Source organism: Xiphophorus couchianus, chromosome 8 (genome assembly GCF_001444195.1).
Source record: "Xiphophorus couchianus chromosome 8, X_couchianus-1.0, whole genome shotgun sequence".
NCBI lineage: Eukaryota > Metazoa > Chordata > Actinopteri > Cyprinodontiformes > Poeciliidae > Xiphophorus > Xiphophorus couchianus.
This window is the reverse complement of record NC_040235.1, coordinates 20,562,189-20,581,333: the sequence shown is the minus strand read 5'-3', so window position 1 is coordinate 20,581,333 and position 19,145 is coordinate 20,562,189. Positions and strand designations below refer to the sequence as shown.

General features: G+C 39.4%; 1 protein-coding gene across 3 annotated transcripts; it reads right to left on the bottom strand.

Moving 5' to 3' along the window:
- Nucleotides 1–989: 989 nt before the first annotated feature.
- On the bottom strand, nucleotides 990–17,371 carry usp20 (ubiquitin specific peptidase 20). Of its 3 annotated transcripts, XM_028024776.1 has the most exons (26): nucleotides 17,139–17,371; nucleotides 17,000–17,050; nucleotides 16,672–16,778; nucleotides 16,459–16,512; nucleotides 16,161–16,223; nucleotides 15,718–15,858; nucleotides 15,534–15,636; nucleotides 15,298–15,367; nucleotides 15,060–15,173; nucleotides 14,886–14,979; nucleotides 12,821–13,319; nucleotides 12,585–12,734; nucleotides 11,777–11,889; nucleotides 10,598–10,770; nucleotides 8,375–8,469; nucleotides 8,247–8,280; nucleotides 8,111–8,156; nucleotides 7,834–8,014; nucleotides 7,604–7,730; nucleotides 7,340–7,509; nucleotides 5,778–5,859; nucleotides 5,366–5,474; nucleotides 4,884–4,986; nucleotides 4,726–4,794; nucleotides 4,484–4,652; nucleotides 990–4,068 (listed from the first exon to the last, which is right to left on the bottom strand). In XM_028024776.1, the coding sequence occupies exons 3-25, from the start codon at nucleotides 16,747–16,749 to the stop codon at nucleotides 4,495–4,497; spliced, it is 2,826 nt and encodes a 941-aa protein (XP_027880577.1). In that variant the 5' UTR covers nucleotides 16,750–16,778; nucleotides 17,000–17,050; nucleotides 17,139–17,371; the 3' UTR covers nucleotides 990–4,068; nucleotides 4,484–4,494. The 3 variants fall into 3 exon arrangements, with proteins under 3 accessions (XP_027880577.1, XP_027880578.1, XP_027880579.1); XM_028024777.1 differs by lacking the exon at nucleotides 17,000–17,050; XM_028024778.1 differs by having other exon boundaries at nucleotides 14,901–14,979; nucleotides 17,000–17,370.
- Nucleotides 17,372–19,145: the final 1,774 nt, after the last annotated feature.

Below are 19,145 nucleotides of genomic sequence, written 5' to 3'. Positions count from 1 at the left end.
TTAACGCCTGCTGTATTTCTAAAATTAACCTGGGCATATTCTGTGCCAGTCAGAATTTTGCAGCAGAGAAGTTACTGTAAAGATTTTTTCTTTTTTTTCTTTTTCATAGGCTAAATTTATAGAGAACCTTTGTTCCAACACAGATTCCTTAAATCTCAAATTCTTCAAAGACACTGCATCAATGTGAGGAGTTAAAAACAGAGAGATTGAAAAACACAACACAGTATGGGATAGTAGAGCTCTCTATTGTTTGAAAAAGAAAACAGATCATGAAAGGTTTGAAATCTTGGTTTCAACAGGTATGAACAGGACAAGGCATTTCATCTCATTTGTTTGATTTCCTTTCCATTCACCACATGGACATTCGCTTTAGCTTCAAGTAATAATTTAAAACCAAACATGATGTTGTGAGAAAACAAAATTGGAGAGAAACTCCTGAAGTTCAAGCATTGTGATAGATGGTGTCGTTGGCATAACATAAGATGTGGCAGTCCTTCAAATATCAAGCATTCTGTGACTAACAATGGTAGTCAGAAATTAAGCAGAATTTTACATTTTTGAATTACAATTTTCGTTACAAGTGTTCATTAGACACTGACCACAAAGTGCTTTTAAACCATGGGTAGTGTACTAGCCTCTAAGCTACTGCTTTCAGAAAACATTTCTCCAGTTTTCTTCCTTCTGACTGGAGAAATTGCTAAATAAATACATGCCTTATGAACTCACACTGGAGTTTTTGAAGTTGCAACCTCTGATTTTGTCTTGGGTGGCCAGTGTGCTGTGACGCCTGGGTTTGGTGAACCACGCATAACTCTACCCTTCGGTTTTGACTACGGGGTAAAAAGTAGTCATGTCACCACTCAGCCACCATCTCACATAAAATGACACATTGATCTTTAAAACATTTATCCAACAGCAACTTGACAGCACGTGTTTTACATTTAACCCCGCCTGCCTCAGTACAAAAAAGGAAGAAAAAAAAAAATCCAATCCAAAAGCAGGGAATTTTAATCATTAAACCAGTCATAATAATTACATCAGTTATACAGACATTTAAACATCCCTTTTGACTTTGGTAGGATCACCATAGCCATTACAACAAGAGCCACGACTGGGAAACATGACCCCATGAAATCCCGCTGTGTGCCGTGACACCTATGAATACTTTCCAACCACAGCAATGCTTGTTTTTTTCCAGTAGATTGAAGTCTTACATGCATATACGTGCCGTAACATGAGTGGATGCACTTACAGGGTGGGGTTATTGTAATAATTACCACAAGACATTCCCTAACACTGCATTATAACAAGTTACATCGGCTGGCTGTTTGAACTCTCAGCTGTTCAAGCTACGGGTGTCATTTATTCGTCCTAGCATCTCTACGATACAGCTACGATTGCACTGTAGTTGTTTTTTGTTTGTTTGATTGCACATTCTTCCCCACACCTATAGAAAACATACTGCCACAGTATTAACATCTCCTGTACATAAAATCTGGAACTGTATGAAAAGAGAAACTAGTTCAATAAATAAAATAGACAACATTAGAGACATTTTTTTTCTTTGAAAACTGATTCATAATTTAACAACAAAACAGAGACATGGCTCTCTGTGAGCTAAAATGTTAAATAGACATAGTAAAGTTCTCTGTTTTATAAGCCACCGGTGAAATGAAATGAAATGATTTCTATAAAAACTTATTTACTTTTTTTGTCATGGACCCAAGCTCTTTTTTTTTTCTGAAGACATTTTTGGGCTGCTATCCATGGAAAACATCCATGAACAAAGGGTCAGAAAACAGGAGGGGAAATACTTTTTGTTGTGGGAAAGCATTATACAAATCACATTTTTGTAGAAAATGAAACTTGCCAATTCAAATAGAACACACCTTCAAAAAAATAAATAAATAACTGGTGGGAATAATAAAAAGCATATTTAAAAACATTAAACTAAAAGTGAATAAATTCAATTTTCCTTATTTATTCTAAGTGATCTTTTAGCCTTAATCATTAGGAGTTACATCTGCGCTGCTCACATACAAATACATCTACAAGCTGTATATGGAAAACATTGTATGTACAATAAATAGATTTTATGACAGTAAGTTATGCTTGTATTTCAATGCCTTGTCTGAAGAGTTATCTAGGTGAACTCTCTTGTTTTAACACGTCTAAATGCCAGCAGAGTATTTATCAGATTGTATCCAAGAAGTCAACCCTGCTACAGAAGTCTGGTGTTTTTTTATTTTATTTTGAAGACTGTAACCAAAAAGCAAATCCATTTTGAAACTGCCGTCAAAAGTCTGGAATGTTAGTATGCCTAGCAAAGCATGTACCCTTTTTTTATTTATTGAGTTTGCATACAACTTCTTTTGTAAAAAAAAAAAAAAAAAAATAAGCAAAAGGTTTACAATTTTATTTTGTGAGCTTTAGAACTACTACAGGTTTGTTACAGGGTGCTAGCTAACTAAAAAACTGCTAAGCCAGCTGTAACAACAGCTTAAAGTAACTAGCATAACTTAGTCATACCAGCTGTTGTCTCTGGAAAAAAGTCTTTTCTGTTTTACAATATAACCAAATTTTCTTCAGACTTAAGGAATTAACAAGAGGCAGCAATTTATCAGCTGGTGGGTGATTGCTGAGAATTCAAACATCACACACCAAACAAAGCTGTACTCTTAAAAATAAAAAAATGGAAAAATAAATATGAGATACAAGATGTCTCATAGTTGCAAAAAAATGGAAAAATCGAGTATACTGTAGATGACTGTGTCACAAAATTTTGGGGAACTTCTATAAATGTGTGTTCCCTAACATGTGAACAGCTTAAATTTGTATTTTAAGTTTTGTGGCTAAATTTGTAATAAAATTTGTAATATATTCTAAACATGTATGACTTCATATTTCAAATCTCAAACGTGATGAGACACAAATTCTTCCTGGGAGAAAACATCAACATAGCGTGATAGATATGGAATCTTCAAACTCCTGCCAAGCAAGGATAAGAAGTTACAGATTAAAAAAAAAAAAGTTCATCAAACGTTTGACAGCAGTAACCCCTTTTATCTAAATGGCATTTATCTCTATATTCTGTTTTGCTTAATATATATGATTATTTTTAACTAAATGCATCTCAAGTAGCACTTGATAAAGTCTGAAGACGTTTAGACTGATCTTGTAAAATCACAAATCTATTGCACAAGATTCTCTTTATCACTTCAGATACGTATGCATCCCTCCTGCTTATCTACTTTGACTAGTGAAATGTTAACATTCACATCTATACATGCCTATGGCTGTTTGCTGACAGAGCTTACACTGACTATACAAAAGCAAGGTCTTCTTGCGAGTATTTCTGAGCATGTAAACGGATCGTTTAAGCAAAACAACTGAGCTTCTCAGTCAGCAAAAACTTACAGCTGCATGCAGTTTGAGCCCAGAAGTGATTGTGCACAACCCACACCACATGCATGTTTTGCAGTTATAAACAAACCTGCTCCGGCCATTCCCATGGCCCAAAAAACAACAACAACAACAACAAAACAAACAGAAAGGAACAGGTTTCCATTCCTGAGGGCTTGGCGCACGCTGACGTTGGAGGTGCAGACGTTTCATTCACTTGAGACCTGTCACTTCTGTCTGCTTGTTGCTATGTAACTAGTAAACAGCTAAACAACGGAAAGCTTGGTAATGCATCTTAATTGCTTCTAGTGTGAAAGAGGAGCCCTCCTCTCACGTATCGGCAACGTTCACTGCACCGTTCTGGCTTGTGACGCCAGGTGCCGTTCGCCTGCCACGGCCGGTTTGGAAGCAGCACATGACGTCTAGACACTACAGCGGCCACAGAGATGCCTACGGCTACCGAAAACAGCTGCAGAGGTGTGACACAAACACAGAGCTTCAGAGCTGTCCGATGAATAAAATCGGTGATGTTTAGGTCTCGTTTTGACCCCTTGCAGCTTCAAAATAAGACGTCGCTACATTTACAAAGAGCTCGTAATGCTTCTTCGCCAACGTGCAAATTCCTCAACTTCATATGAGGGCAGAAGTGGAAAGTGGAAATCAGACCTGTAAGGACAAATAAATTGAGAATAACAAGTATGAAAAAGCAAAAACAAAGGGAGTCCAAGCTTAATTTACATCCCTTGAATTTATTTAATATGTTTTTCAAGCAACAAACACAAATATCTGTGTATTTTTGGAGGGCGTTAGCCCACCAAAAAGGAATGCATAAGAGTGAAGTCAAAGCAATGTGATGAATGGTCTACAATTTTTTTCTTCAATTAAAAAAAAATTATTGTTTCTATATCCACATTCGGCTTATTTCCAGCCTCTCGCAGTCTGTATCTAGTTTCAGCTCTGCACATCTACTGTTCATTTTCTAGTGTTACATACTGAGGATAACGTTCAACCGAAGTTAAACTAGTGCGGCAAGTAGAAATATTTAGAAAATATAGTAGAATTTATAAAGCCGGATTTTCACCTGCGTGACTCTCAAAGTGCTCTCGTCTCTGCTTCGATCTTCCTCTCTCCATGAAGGCTGTCGGGGTCAGCTGGGACCACCGTTTGTCTCACCGCGATCTCAGGACCCCCACCGTATATCCCCAACAAATACTGCCATGTCTCCTCGGAGATCTGTCCATAATCTGCACCTGAGATGAAAAAAATAATCATCTCTGTGTACTGTTGCAGGCTTCACATCTTAGTTAGCGAAGAAAAGTTTACCTTGCTTCAGCTGTATGTGTCCTCCTTTCATAACACCAATTTTACTGTTGTCAATGGGACCAGGTGGCTCTGGCAAAACAAGCAATATGCGTTTTTTGTTTTGTTTTTTTAAGTAAGCAGCATCCATGGGTGTACATGTGTATGTGAGTGGTTTGTACCGTTGTCTTTGCCCTTCACAAAGCTCTCCCACTCTCTGAACCACTGCATGCTGATACACAGGATCACTGACGGAGCCTCCTCAGCCTGGAACTCCTTGTTCAGCTACAGGCAAAACATAAATTACGGAAAAGTCCCAAATGTAGCAAGTAGGATTAATAATAATTAGGCCTGAAATTAACGATTACTTTAGCTATAGCTATTATTCTGACAACTAGAAAATAATAGCCACATTTTGCTAGTTTTTCATTTAAGCTTTTTTAATAAAATATTAGAAATAAATCTATTGAATTAAACAGTTTGGACAGCACAGTTTTGGCTTAATTCCGACAGAGTACGCTGTTCTCCAGTTAGTGATTAATTGATTACTAAATTAGTTGATGATTATGTCAATAATCCTTCCATCACGATTAATCGTTCAGCCCTAACAATAACATTAAAAAAAAGAAAAAAGGATGAAGTCTTTCAGAAAAGCAGAGTTAACCTTAATGAAGGTGTCTATTTCGGTTTTCCTGCGCCTGGCCAGAGCTTCGATCTCCACCTGGCAGATGGCACACATGTACAGGTGGTTGACTGCGGGGCCGCCTCCAAAACTGAACACAGTGACGCAAATACGCAGTGAAAGGTTAGTGGAGAGATAAGGATGATCACTGATCTCTATCAAAAAAATTTTAATTAATCTAATGTAAAAAATAAAAATAAAAAAAATACAATCAGCAAAATCACACACTAAAAAAATAGGTCAAGGTGGATTTAATTTACACTCTGCTTTAAGGAACTTTTAATTACTAATCCTGCCTGTTTCTCTATACTACTTCAGAAGGCAGTAAAGGGGCTCCATCTGGATTAGAATTCATTTCCTTGAGTGAAATTTATTAACAATAATTATTGTTTACCTGTTGTAAAGATATTCCCACACATTCTGAGGAACTATCACTACCAGATCATCAATGTACTGGTACTTATTAGGCGGGATCCCTGTGAAGAGAGGAAACTGTTCAAAAAGGCTGCAGAAAAGAGAAAAAGTAAATCAGAAATAAAAAAAAAAAGGAAGTAATTTCCATACAGTTGTAGAAGAGTCCCATGGCTTCTTTTTCTAATGTAATGCATGTAGTACTAATTGGGACTTGTTGGATTTCTCAGCTCTTCAATGATGTTTAAAGTGCATGTTGTAAATAATTAGTGAGTTCCCTGGAACACTGCGTGCTGTCTGTTCCCAAGCTGAAAGTATGGTTATCTGTTAATGGCTAGAAAATATATTTTTTACTGTAGACCAGAATTGTTATTTTTGATTTTAATTTTTACATTACACAAAAAAGTTGAGCATTTGAGTTGCGCAAGTCCTACATTTTCTTACATTTCCTTCTTTAAATTGACAAATGTTTTATCAAAGGTTACAAGCTGGCTCTGCTTATGTTTACTTGTTAACTTGGTCAACTGTATCATTTTGGTTTAAAATAATACCATAATATAGGCGGGGATTTTTATCTCTATTGTTAAAAATGTTGATATTATTGCTGGCTAATTTGGGTACATTTAGATTTAAGTGGCTTGCCACCCCACTTGCTGATAATTTTTTAGTTAAGACAGTAAAGCTCTATGATCAATAGTGCATAAAATCCATAAAATCATTTTTTATAGTAGTAAAATGGTGCCTCATTATGTGATAAACCTGTAAAGAATGAACCTTTCTGTGTGTGCATAAGCAAGTTGAAGAACCTAAGTATTAAAAGTTAACATAGTGATTTCCTTTTAATAGCAGCACCAAAATAATATGAAAACTGTTGCTTTGTTCATGTTTTTGGGTAACAGCGCTTGAAAATATTTCATCCATCCATCCATCCATTTTCTTCCGCTTATCCAGGGTCAGGTCGAGAGGGTAGCAGTTTAAGAAGGGAGGCCCAGACTTCCCTCTCCCCAGCCACATGTTCCAGTTCTTGGAACGCCTTCCCAGGCCAGCCGGGGAAACAGTCTCTCCAACGTGTCCTGGACCTTCATAATTTTTGTTGAATTAGCCAAATGAGAGTTGTTGTTCTTTGTTGTTTTTTTTCACTTCCCTAAAAGTTCTCATCTGAAACGTCTAAGTCAGGCGTGTCCAAAGTCGGTCCTCAAGGGCCGGCATCCTGCATGTTTTTGTTCTCTCCCTGGTTGTAGTAACAACCTTCTCAGCTTATCAATGTTCTCCTAAGGCCTCTAATGAGCCATCATTGGATCCAGGTGCGTTAAACCAGGGAGAGAACTAAAACACACAGGATGGCGGCCCTCCAGGACCGACTTTGGACACCCCTGGTCTAAGTCATCCTCTACAATCTCGCTTCATGCAATCGTTTCCGCAAGCAGTGCGCCAAAACTGTGGAAATCTCTGACCTCCACATAAAAGAAAACTTTGAGTATGCTCTCTTTGCTATAGGGTACGCCATTCCGACCTCAGAAAGGAGAAAACACAATGGTCACACACCTCCGTGCTGACAAAGAAAGGTGTGATTGCTGATGGGGCCGGGCTCGGCGAAGGTGTTGAACTTGTTCAGCCATTCTCTGGAGATGTAAAACTGCAGCAGGCTGGGCTCCTTCATGTTGGCCAGAGCCACCACCTTCTGCCTCTCTCGCACCGACTCCTCGCTGCTTTTCCTGTGTTAAGCCATGAAAAACCCAGACAGTCATTAAAAATGTTTAAAATTTTTTTTTAAAAAGACAGTCGGTGTAAACTCAGCCTTGAACCCACCGGTAAAACAGCACATAGGCCTCGGCATTCTGCACCACCGTCTCATGGACCTCTGTCACATACTGATCATCAAACTCGTACCACTGGCCGTTGATCACATTCTGACAGTAAGCTATATAATGCCCACCTGCGTCAAAAAAAAAAAAGTGTATGAAAGGACGTGGGAACACTTTTCAAATCAAAGCAAATATGGATTTCTCTTATCTACGGGAAACAAAGCTCTGTCGTACTTCCTGCGGTGCCATGGTGGCAAATGACTGACAGCAGATCGTAAGTGGTAACTTGAGACGGGCTCTCTTTGGCCAGGAAGGGTTGCATGTCGAGGCCCTCCAGGGGGAAGGACACGTGGCTGCTGATCTTGAACGAATACATGACTTCGTGACGAAAACGTTTCAGGTGAATGCAAAGGATCTGCAAGATAAACACAAAACTTGCAGGTGAACTTTATGCAACTCAAGACCAAACCTCTTATCAAAAGCAAAAAAAAACAAACAAAAAACCTATCACCTCTGGAAGTTTCAGCACTTTGCAGTATTTGACACCGTTTCGCAATCTGCAGCAAAAAAAAATATAAAAAAAACAAACGAAGGTAAATGCATTTGAAAGTCTAATGAGGAAGATTCAACTTGAAGTATATACTTACTTTTTACATCTCTCACAGCTGTACATGTTATCTCCTGTAAAAAAAAAAAAAAACAAAACAAAACACAGACTAAAATGTATAACTAACATTTAAAAACTATAACACATCAGTGCAGGAAATTTCACTACCTTTGAGCTCATCAGCAGCAAAGAAGGCAGCGAGGCAGTCCTCGAGTGTTACCATGGGACCCCAAAACCAGGTGGGGATGCAGGACACCACAAATCTATTCAAAAGAGCAACACCAAAAGATGATGTATCATCTGAAGCATAAAGGGCCTTGGAAAAGTATTCAAACCACAGGACTTTTTATGTTTTCTCATGCTAAAAACACAAATTTCTGATAAGTTTTATCGTAGGTTTTATAGTATCAGATGATAGACCAACGTGAAGCAGAAGGAACAAGACATGTGGTTATGAAATGTTTTTACAAAGAAAAATCTGAAAAGGGTACCACTGTCCATTTGCACTCATCCCTTCCAGCTTACTAAGCCTCTGTATAATTTGTAGATTCACTATTTAATGCAATTACAGCTCCTAGCCTTTGGAGCTATTTGTAGAAGCTTCGCACATTTTCGGACTGACATTTTTGCCCATTTGTCTAGTAAGCTACGACAAACTGCATGGAGAGCAACCGGGAACAGCAATTTTCAAGTCTTGTCACAGATTCTCAATTGGATTTAGGTCAGAACGTTAAAACTTCTAAATCTAAATTTACTCAATGCTCATCGAGATAAATGTCTTCCTGCTAGCTTTAACTCCATAATAATTCAACTTTCCTTCCGCTGGATTTCTCCCCACAACTTTGAATTTTAGTACTGTTATGTCAAACTTTGTTTTATTTCAATCAATTGATCAAGCAATCAATTTTAGCTATACAGCACCCTTCATGTTGAAGGCAGCTCGATGGAAACACATAATAAAGGGTATTTCTGAACTGGGTTTGAACCATCCAGGGTCACAGTCTGCAGGTGCAAATACCTGAGTTGTGAAGTAAACTGAAACTGGGGGGGATAGTCCCAATCTTTGTAAGAGGGCTGGTGGATATTAAAAGTTTTCTTCACTTCCCTGGACTAGCCAGGGGAGTCAATGCCATATTCTCTGCTTAATTTCTTAATAAAATAATAATAAAAATGAATTTGGATTCATTCTTGATTGACTCGGTGTTTCACCTTAGGTAAGACTTATGTAGCAATAGCAATACACAGTCACATACAGAGGAAATACACCATCCCTTTAACTTTTCAATAAAATATCATTGCAATATCTCAATATTCATATCAGCATACAAGGCTGAATATCACAACTTCACACAGTGCATCTTCTAGCTGTGCTGAAATCCAGTCTACTTCTACCTAAACACCAAAGCTCACAAATACACTTTAGTAATTCTGTCACTTTGCTGTAGATCCACCTGAATTTCCCCAGTGAGGCTCCAGCAGGGCGATTTCCAGAAGCTTCTATTTCTCAATTGCACGTTTACAACAGTGACGTAACGCACATGGCTTTGCAAAGACAGGTTCCCTCTGATGCTACGCCGCCTACTCCTCCCTCTGCTAATCCAACATGTTTCCCTTCATTTAGTAAGAAAAATGTCTCCTCTGCCTCAGGTCACATATCGCTTCAGGATAAAAGGAAACGCCTTATCGTTTTTATAAATAAAATGCTGTGCGACACTCACTTCTAATTTTACGTCATGTTGCCAGAGCAAAGTGACAAACAAGCTAGTAAGTGTTTATCACGCTCAAAAGCAACTTTCAGGCCTTCTGAATGTCTCTCCCGCTGTCAGCGCCCACAGTGGGTTGTCGAATCTCGGAAGCTTTTTCCATTTTCACTCCACATCTTCTCTCAAAGTGTAAAACAATTACGGCTAATTGCAGGATCTTGCTATGATGGAACCTGACAGACAGAGGCAGCATAAAGGCACCGTGGGTCGATCTCATTGTACAAATTCCAAAGAAGCTAACTAAGCATCTTTTGGGTTTTGTTTCCTGTGCCGCTGCTTCGGCCTACTACCAGCTGCGTGCTCTCACATGCATTTTACTTACAAAAACCCCGTTATCGCATCTTCCTTTGACGCAGCAGCCAGAGTTCATTTCCCTGGAATCTGCAACGGCTGATTTTTGGCAACCTATTTTCATAGCGAAGTATGGAAATGAACATGACGAGTCAAGACGCGGCTTGCCTGCAGTCTGCAGAAAATATCACCCGCAGGTAAATTTCTCCAATCTTCACCCAGATAAAGAATCTGAACTAGTCAAAATAAAATCCTGTGCCTTCACCGCCCAAAGCATTTCCATTCCCCCCCTCTCCACCCACCCTACTTAAATAATGACTCGGTGTGATTTGCTGACCGGCGTATGGAGTCCATGATGTAGGAGATCCAGCCCTGCGAGCCGTAGGTGTCGGGACACACGCCAGTCTTTACCGGCAGGTTCTGGTGGATGGACGAGTGGAGCTTGGCCAGGTCCTCCTTCCCAGGGATGGGGAGCGAGAGGTCCTGGAAGGTCTCTACTGTGGTGGACACCTGGAAGCATTCAGACACTGACACATTACACTACACTCTGAAATAAAAGTGATTTGGCATGTAAATAATCATTCAAATTCCCACACTTACAAGTAACAGCATTAAATTGTAAAGAATCACTTATTCTCAATCCATGAACTTCTTCTGATTTATAAATGTAACAACCAGTCTTCTATGCATCTACCTGGGATTGTATGTGACCTACTAGTACAGTTAATGCCTTGTTGTAAAATAGAAGAAAAAGTGTGTATTTGTGTTCATCCCTTCTTTAACCAAACACTCCTAAATAAAATCCAATGCAACCAAATGTCAACCTAGGTCTTCTGTGAGGGCCTTAGATTTTTGCTAGAGAACAGTAGTGAATGAACAGGATTAGATGATCAATCAACACACCAACAGCAAAGATCAGGAGTATTTTAAAAAGTCAGAAACCCAGGATATTGATCCAACAGGAAAACAACTCTAAACATACAGCCAGAGCTACAGTGTATGTACTTAGATCAAAGCATATTCACATGTAGAATTACATTTCATCCAGTCTGTCTGAGATCGAACCATTTTGCAAGAAGAGGCAAAAAAATGTAACTCCAGATTTGTAAAGCTGCTGAAAACGTAGCACAAAGGAACTGTGGCTGCAGCAAACGGTGGTTCTACATAGGACTTAGACTGGGGCCTGCACAAAAACCCACCTTTACCTTTTTAGACTTTAGTTGTAAAACCCCCAAAAAAATTTTTTTAATGTGTATTATTTTCCTTCCACTTCAGAATTATGAACCACTTTGTGTTAGTCTGTCACATAAAATCCCAATAAAATGCATCAAAGCTTCTGCTTGTAATCTGAAAAAATAAAAAAACAGGACAAGTTCTAGGAGCATGAATCATCCTGCAAGGCACTGAATGTGACTAACCATTAAACACGGGCCTTATTTGAACCATTTTAACTTTTGAACACATTTGGAACATGTGTGATTAGCCCCCCCTGGTGTTGAAATGCTGCACTTCTCACCCTGTCACAGGTCAGGCACTGCACAAGGGAGAGGATGGAGCCGTCGAAGATGTCTGAGATGACGCTGCGATAGTGAGACTGCTTCTTCTTCCTGGAGGTGAGCAGCAGCTGAGCTGCGTAAAGAACCATAGCAGCAACTAATTTAAAGAACAGGCTTCACTGCGAAAGCAACCTGAAACACAGCAGTCCTCAGTACTTTGTGCCAATCAAAGATAAAGACCTAGAAGTAAAAAAAAAAAACATCTAAACTATTTATGTATTTAGCTGACTAAATGGGCACAAAAATTTCTGTAGATGCTCAGACATGATTAAATCGCAAACTTTCACCAGTTTAAACTCATGTTATTTTAATACATGCTGTTGGTTGACAGGTGTCTTAACAGAAAATGGTCCCCAGTTTTCATGTGCTTAATGAATGAGGAATTTCAGGGGTGTTCAAAGTGTGGCCTGGGGACCATTTGTAGCCCCTGAAATGATTCTGTTCTGCCCCTAACTGGTATCAAGAATGGTATAAAAAATGTGGCTGCAGACCGAAGCTCTTTTTATGTTTTAGATCTTTAATGATACAAAGATTTTAGAAAAAAAATTGCTTATTCTTGAGCAGTTAAAACAAAACAAAAAAATCAAAATATTTGTGTATTTTTCATTTCATGAATTTTGTGGCCGAACAGTAGTTTAAATTTTCCAAACTTTTTGGCCCCCAGCTCAAAAGGTTTGGACACCATTACTGTGAAATATCCCCCCAAATCAAACCCATTAAATGTCGCAACAAAAGCCCTCAGTTCTAAAATCTCTGAGTTGTTTTCACCTTTCTTGAAGGAGTAGGCCGGTCCTGCGGAACGGAGTGGGCTGGAGCGTGGCGGACTGGACGACAGCTTGGGATGAAGCTCCTGCAGGGTTCGGACAGGACTGCAGGGGGTGGACTGCGGCTGGGTCATTGATGCTTCGTTGTCTGGCTCTTAAACAGCAACACGGAGGCCAAAAATAACTATTTTTGGACATGACTCAACGTGAATAATAAAAAATTAAAATCCTGGCTGCTACCTGAGGTGTTGTTGCTCTGGACTTGCACCTGCCCTGCAGTAGTTCTCTGGTTGTCCTCTTGGACGTCAGGGTTTGCGGTCGGCGCAGGCGGCTCTTCCTCCCCCCTCTCAGGAGCCCCGTCCTCCGCTGCCGTGTCAACGTCTGCGTCCTCGTCCATCTCCTGTGAGCCGCCCCGCAGGGGGGAGCCGGACACCCTCCTCTCCTTCAACCTCTCCTTCTCCGAGATCACCATCCCCGAACCCACTCCCGCAGACGGGGACCTAAACCCATCGCACTCGTCCTGCAGGAGGAGCTCGCCCTCCCCGAGGCCCCCGCCCTCTCCCCGGTCACTGCTGGAGCCGGAGTCGCAGGACAGGAACTCGTCTTCGGAAGGGGAGCGGTCTCCGTCCCGCCTCTCGTCCCCGTCGCTCCCCTCGCCGCTCATGCTGCACTCTGTCAGCGGCTCCTTCAGCTCCTCATGCAACTGGTCCATCAGACAGCGCAGGAACTCCTGGGTGTCCTGTAGAGACAGGGGAATATTAGAACGATGACTGCGGCTTCCTCAGCAGAAGCTGGGTTTCTGCAGAGAATAAATGTAAACTATGAAAATGGCTCTTTGGCAAGACATTAGAAAAAAACACATGGACATCCTTTCTGCAGCAAGAAATTGTTTCCTTCTGAAAACTATTAAGGACTAAAAACTGACACAAATAAAACAAATAATAAAACAAATATTGATGAAACACAATTGGAAATAAATGCACTACGTTAAAAATTATTAATAATAATAATGACTTTTTGGTCAAATATAAGTAAGATTTCTTGTCTTAGTAAGGTAAGTGCAGGCTCAACTCTGGGATTTCAGAGTAAAAAAGCTGGTTCCATTCACTATGGTTATTTGCTCTGAAAAATTTTATGCATAAACTCCTGTAATACAACAATAACAGTCTTTTCTCTGTTCCTTCTAGTTTCAGCTGAAAAGCATCTTTGTTTGACATGCATCAAAAGAACAAAAATGCTTTTGTAGCCTAATAGCGCTCCCTGTCGGTTTGTGAAGCTGCTGATGCGTTCAGGGAACAAGAGGGAGTCGTAAGTAATCCAAATTTAACCAACACCTAACCTGGAAAATCTAATTAGGCTCCATAATTTAATATTTTTCTTCCTGTTGTGCAAATTAGAGCTTCTCGCTTTAAATTGTGCAAATAATTGACAGAAATGTACAAAACATTTCCATAAAAGAAACAAAATTTTACTATTAGTGATTTTCAACTACAATGAAGGTTCCATTTTTTTCTTCTTATCTTTTCATGTTTTTAAATGAACACATATCCATCCATTAGCTCTTTATTAAGGGTTATGTAATGTAAACATATTTAAATGACTAATTTCAAGCATTACGTTTATGCTGATCTGAAATGTTCTGAAAGTTTCTCAACTTCCACAATTGGCCTCATTTTGTCAGAGGGACCCTGAAGGCAGCATGACATCACTTCCTTCAGAATCAACCTTTCATGCTGCTTGCTTTATCTGTCCTAGAAATTCAAATAAACTCACACGGATTGTTTTCTACTGTTTATTCTGAATGAGATAATATCAGTACATCATACTCTCGATATTGTATTTAATTGTGTCTGTAAGTCCCTAGCTACTGGAGATGTTTCAAGAAACGTTTTAAATCCCTGAAAATTAAAAATTTTATTTAGGACTCTTAGGACAGAAACTGTAAGTATCTGTAATTTTCATACTCAGTAGTCTGATTTGCTTTACTCTTTTCTCTATTTTGCGCAAAAAAGCATTTAAAGCTGCAGGAAATACATCTGAAAGAAGAAGGTAGAAATGACTTCCTTAAAAAGACAGATTATTAAAAACGGTTCTTTTGAAAGCCCAAAATTGTTAAATTGCTAACCGAAACTAGAAGATACAACACATTTTTTAAACTCAATCGTCCTTCTTGGGATCGTTCATCGTAGGTGAACTAGGATAGTTTTAGATAAAAACACGTAAATCCAGAGTTTGAGAATCATTTTACTTAAATAAAACCAGAGTTTGCAGTATTGCATTGGAATAGAAATCAAAGTTCAATTACTTGCTGCGTGCTCACCTGCTGAGCATAACCTCGAAACATGGGGTTTACCAGTTTGATGCCGTGGGACAAGCTGGTCGGAACAACGTAACTGGGCCTAACAGTGCAGAAGGCATGTGAGAAATATTTAAATAAACAAAAACAAAGAAGTTTAGAAAGTTGGACGTGGCTTTGTACCGTTTCTTGTGCCAGAGCTCTGAGATGAGTTTCTGGTAGCTCTTACACAGAGCCGGTTTCTTGTCGGTCCGGACCAAGCCGCTGCAGTCCAGGAAAAACTGGGTGAGCGGAGGGCTGGAGAACAAAAGGTATGCAACGTTAAATTCTGGAGGACCGCTTTAGCTCAAGAAATACAAAACAAGATTCTAAAGCAATCGGGGCTCTTCCCTGATGATTGGGCAAGTGGAGGTGAACCCACCAGTTGGACAGGGCCTGCAGGGCAGCATTCATGTAGCAGGAGTTTCCAATATTCTTCATTCCTGTCAAGCCTAAAGCCAACAAGGGCAAGACCCATTAACTTATTTAACTTAGCTATGAACACACGTGTACACACACATGTTTGTTTGTTTTTTTCCTTCAATATTTACTTTAGCAAGTTTAGTTGAAAATTAGTAAGATATGAATGAATTGTTGATGCCAAGACAATTTTTGCACCTCTCGGCTTAAGCTCGTCCTCCTCTGATTCTGAGCCATCTTCTTCCGCAACAGCAATCGGTACTGCTTTCAGAGGGTGGCCTGCTGACTGGGCAGCTGCTTCCTGTGGAAAAAATAAATGCGCGAGTTTCTTTTTGCATCGAGCAGTAACAAAGTAATTCCGTATTTTATCCACAATTTGCACCTGCTCTGCAGCTTTGCAGTGGCGGGACGCAGCCGGAACGGGGACCAGCGCCGGCCTCTGATCCAAAAACACCTCCCGCTCACACACATAACACCAGATCCTGAAGGTTGTTAGGTTCACTGTCAGGTTGTGCTTTTTAGCCTAGAGAAAAACACCAGAAACAAAACGCTTCAGTGGTTTGTGAAACAATTTAACATTTCACATTTGTGCACCATAGAAATTTCGTTGAATCCTGTTCAATGACAATAAATGCTATCTAATCTAATCTAATCTAATCTAATCTAACCATACAAAATTTTATTCTGTATATTTTTTTTCTGGATTATATGGATTAGACCAGTCATAAAGTAATGCATATTTGGGGTTTGGAAGAAAAAATATTGCATGCATGTGTGCTACAGACATAAAAACCCCTTTCAGAAATATATATCAGGTGTTCTTACCTGTGCATGCAGAGTGCTGTGATCGGCGTAGGACTCGCCACAACCAACGTACGAACAGTCACTCTAAAAAACAAAAAACGAATTCTGATTTTATTTTTGTTTTGTCCCACTGCTACACAAAGTACAAAATTACTTATACCTTTCAGCTTCTATGCCAGAAAACAGCAGCACTTTTCAATTACATTAATGCATCACACCATCATTATTTATTGAGCAAACACCTGCCTTTCCAATACAAGATAATGTACAGTAAGTGCAACGTTACGCAAGGCTCACAGACACAATTTCATAAAATTACCTGTAGACAGGCCCATAAGTTGGGACCTCCTGCTCCACATGACTGGCAAGTTCCCTACAAAAAACAGCAACAGAGTGGGTTCCAATCAACAAAGTGCAACAACAAAATACTGCAGATCTTATTGTACAAGAGCGTTAAAGGGTGTGTGTTAGTTATGACACAATGATACACACACAGCCAATGACTTGCACCAATAAATTAATTTACACCCACCTTGGATTTCTGGAGAAGGTCCTCTTTGGTGACCTCTCCTATTGAGTCCAGGTGAGGACAAACGTCTGGCTCTGCCATTGTACTCGTTGTCCCAACTAGGACGTAACCTAACAGATATGGCAGTATAAGAAAAAAAAACCCAAACATATTTACTAGGAGGTTGTTGCAACTCAGCTAACTGGGAGCACAGACATCACACAAACCCTGCCTCTGACAGCACAAACATATGTGATGTAAAGACATTAAGAAATACATTCTAAGTTGAAACCTAAACGTATGTGCAGGGGCTGACAGCTCAGCAAAGTGACAGGCCCCGGTGTTTACTCACGAAAGAAGAGAAAGATCTCCTTTCTCCAGCGATGACAGCCGTTATTAACGCCTCATAATAACAGAAAAGAAGCAGCTGCCGCTGTCAAGATGGTTATATCTCATCTCCGCACAAAAAAAAACAATAAAATAAAAAATACCTCGCTTTGAGTGTAGGCAGCTGACGGTGTGCTAGCTAGAAGAGGAGCCGATCGAGCGACGCTGTACCCTGGCCCACCATCCTCCAACTGCCCCCCCCCTCCGTCACCATCCGCAGAGCCGAGGCACCGCACGCATCGCACGGCATGACGCAGGCTGCAGGAGCAGGAGTAGACCGGGTAACACTTTCAACTTCAAAAAATTAATTATTAAAATTATTATTATTTACGAGACAAAAGGAAGGAAAAGAAAAGAAAACGACACATAAAAAGATGCATAAAATGTACGTTGTTATAGTTCTTAGTAATATATTTACGGAAGTGAGGTGATTTTGTACGTCGCTTAAATGGGTCCTGCTTGTGCATTGACTGACATACATTAAGGTCCTCCTGACCTGAATAATGATAAAAAAAATGTTTAAAAAAATCTTTCTGATAAGTAAAAGTTAAGTCAAATTTAAACTTAACTATTAAAGGAGGTTATTATATTAAATTGACGTTTTTGAGCTTTAATGATGTCAAAATATTATTTTAATTGAACAAAAAACAAACATACCTGGAGAGTTGCTTTGATTCTTTCATGCATGTTTGAACAATGCTTGAAACTCCCATGGCAGCTGCTGAACTCATCATATATACTACTTCTCCGTCCAATGAACGATTGTAAACTGTATAATGAGAAGCATTGTGATGACGTTAAAGCAGGGTGTCTGAAAGAGTAGTAGGAGTTTCTTAAAGAAACACAAGCCAGTTACAAGGCTTAAATTGCAAAATCTAAGATTTTTAAGTCAACATTTAGGACAACACTTTTCCTTTCAGCCTTTAACAACATTTGTAGGAACTTTGCACTAAGAAGTAGCTATGATTAGCTCAGTACTTGGAGGACACTGCAGCTCTGAGAAGGAGCTGCTTGCTCACCAAGCAAGCATAAACACTTGCTTGATGAGAGCAAGTGTTTATGCATCCTAAATGGCTGCCACGGAAGACTAAATGATTTCTCAGACATGCATGACAGAATCATAGCAACATTCCATGTTTTTGATGAGGAAACAAAATTATGATGTGATGTAAAGCTCAGAGGTCGATTTTACATAATGACCCCCTGCCCTCCTTAAAGCTGAAGTGTGTTTATTTTACATATTTGTTAAAAATTATGATCATGTCATGACAGTAAGACAGATAATCTGTGAAAAAAAACTGACCTTCTCTGCCTTATCCTATTGCTCAGAGAACCAACTGCAGAAACCACTCAGTCAGAATCAACCAATCAGAAGCAGAAGGAGGGTTTTAGCGCTGTCAATCAGTCTTGTGCACATCCCCTCACTCCACAGCTGGTTCACCGCAACACAGTCTGCCAAAAACACTATGGTTAGTTAGTATGGCCAATCAATGAAGGCGGATAAATGTAGTAGTAAATTTGTGACAGCTTTAAGAAATATAGAAAAAACATATTTTTGTAAAGGTTACATACTATAGATGTTTTACATATTGTTATCAGGGTTGCCAGTAATTATGAAGGATGCTTTGTTATTAAGACTTGTTACAATAAAGAAATGAGTATAATATTAGACACATCAAATACAAATGCTTCTAAGACTAATATTTTGAAAGGAACTATATGCTTAGATTATGCATTTTGTGGGATGTTCAAACTCCAAAGGAATAACAAATCAAAATCCTTGTATTAGTCTAACTTTCCTTTGTTTTCTTCTAATCAGATCTGACAAGAGTAGCTTAAGAAACCAAGGATGTGGCTACTGAGGATGCGAAATAGGTCAATCAAAATATTAAGCTGGCTCTAATTTGTAAATGAAAACACATTTAAATAAAGAAATCCAATTTTAACACTGATAACTGATTTGGGGTCTGTTTCCCATTAGTTCAATCAATTTACTTGCAACCGATCACAAGAGAAGAAACTGACTCCAAATCAGCCCCACTTAAACCCGCTCCTACGTACACGTAGTCGCGTTCGTAATCTCGCGGTATTTTACCCTACCCACAACCTCC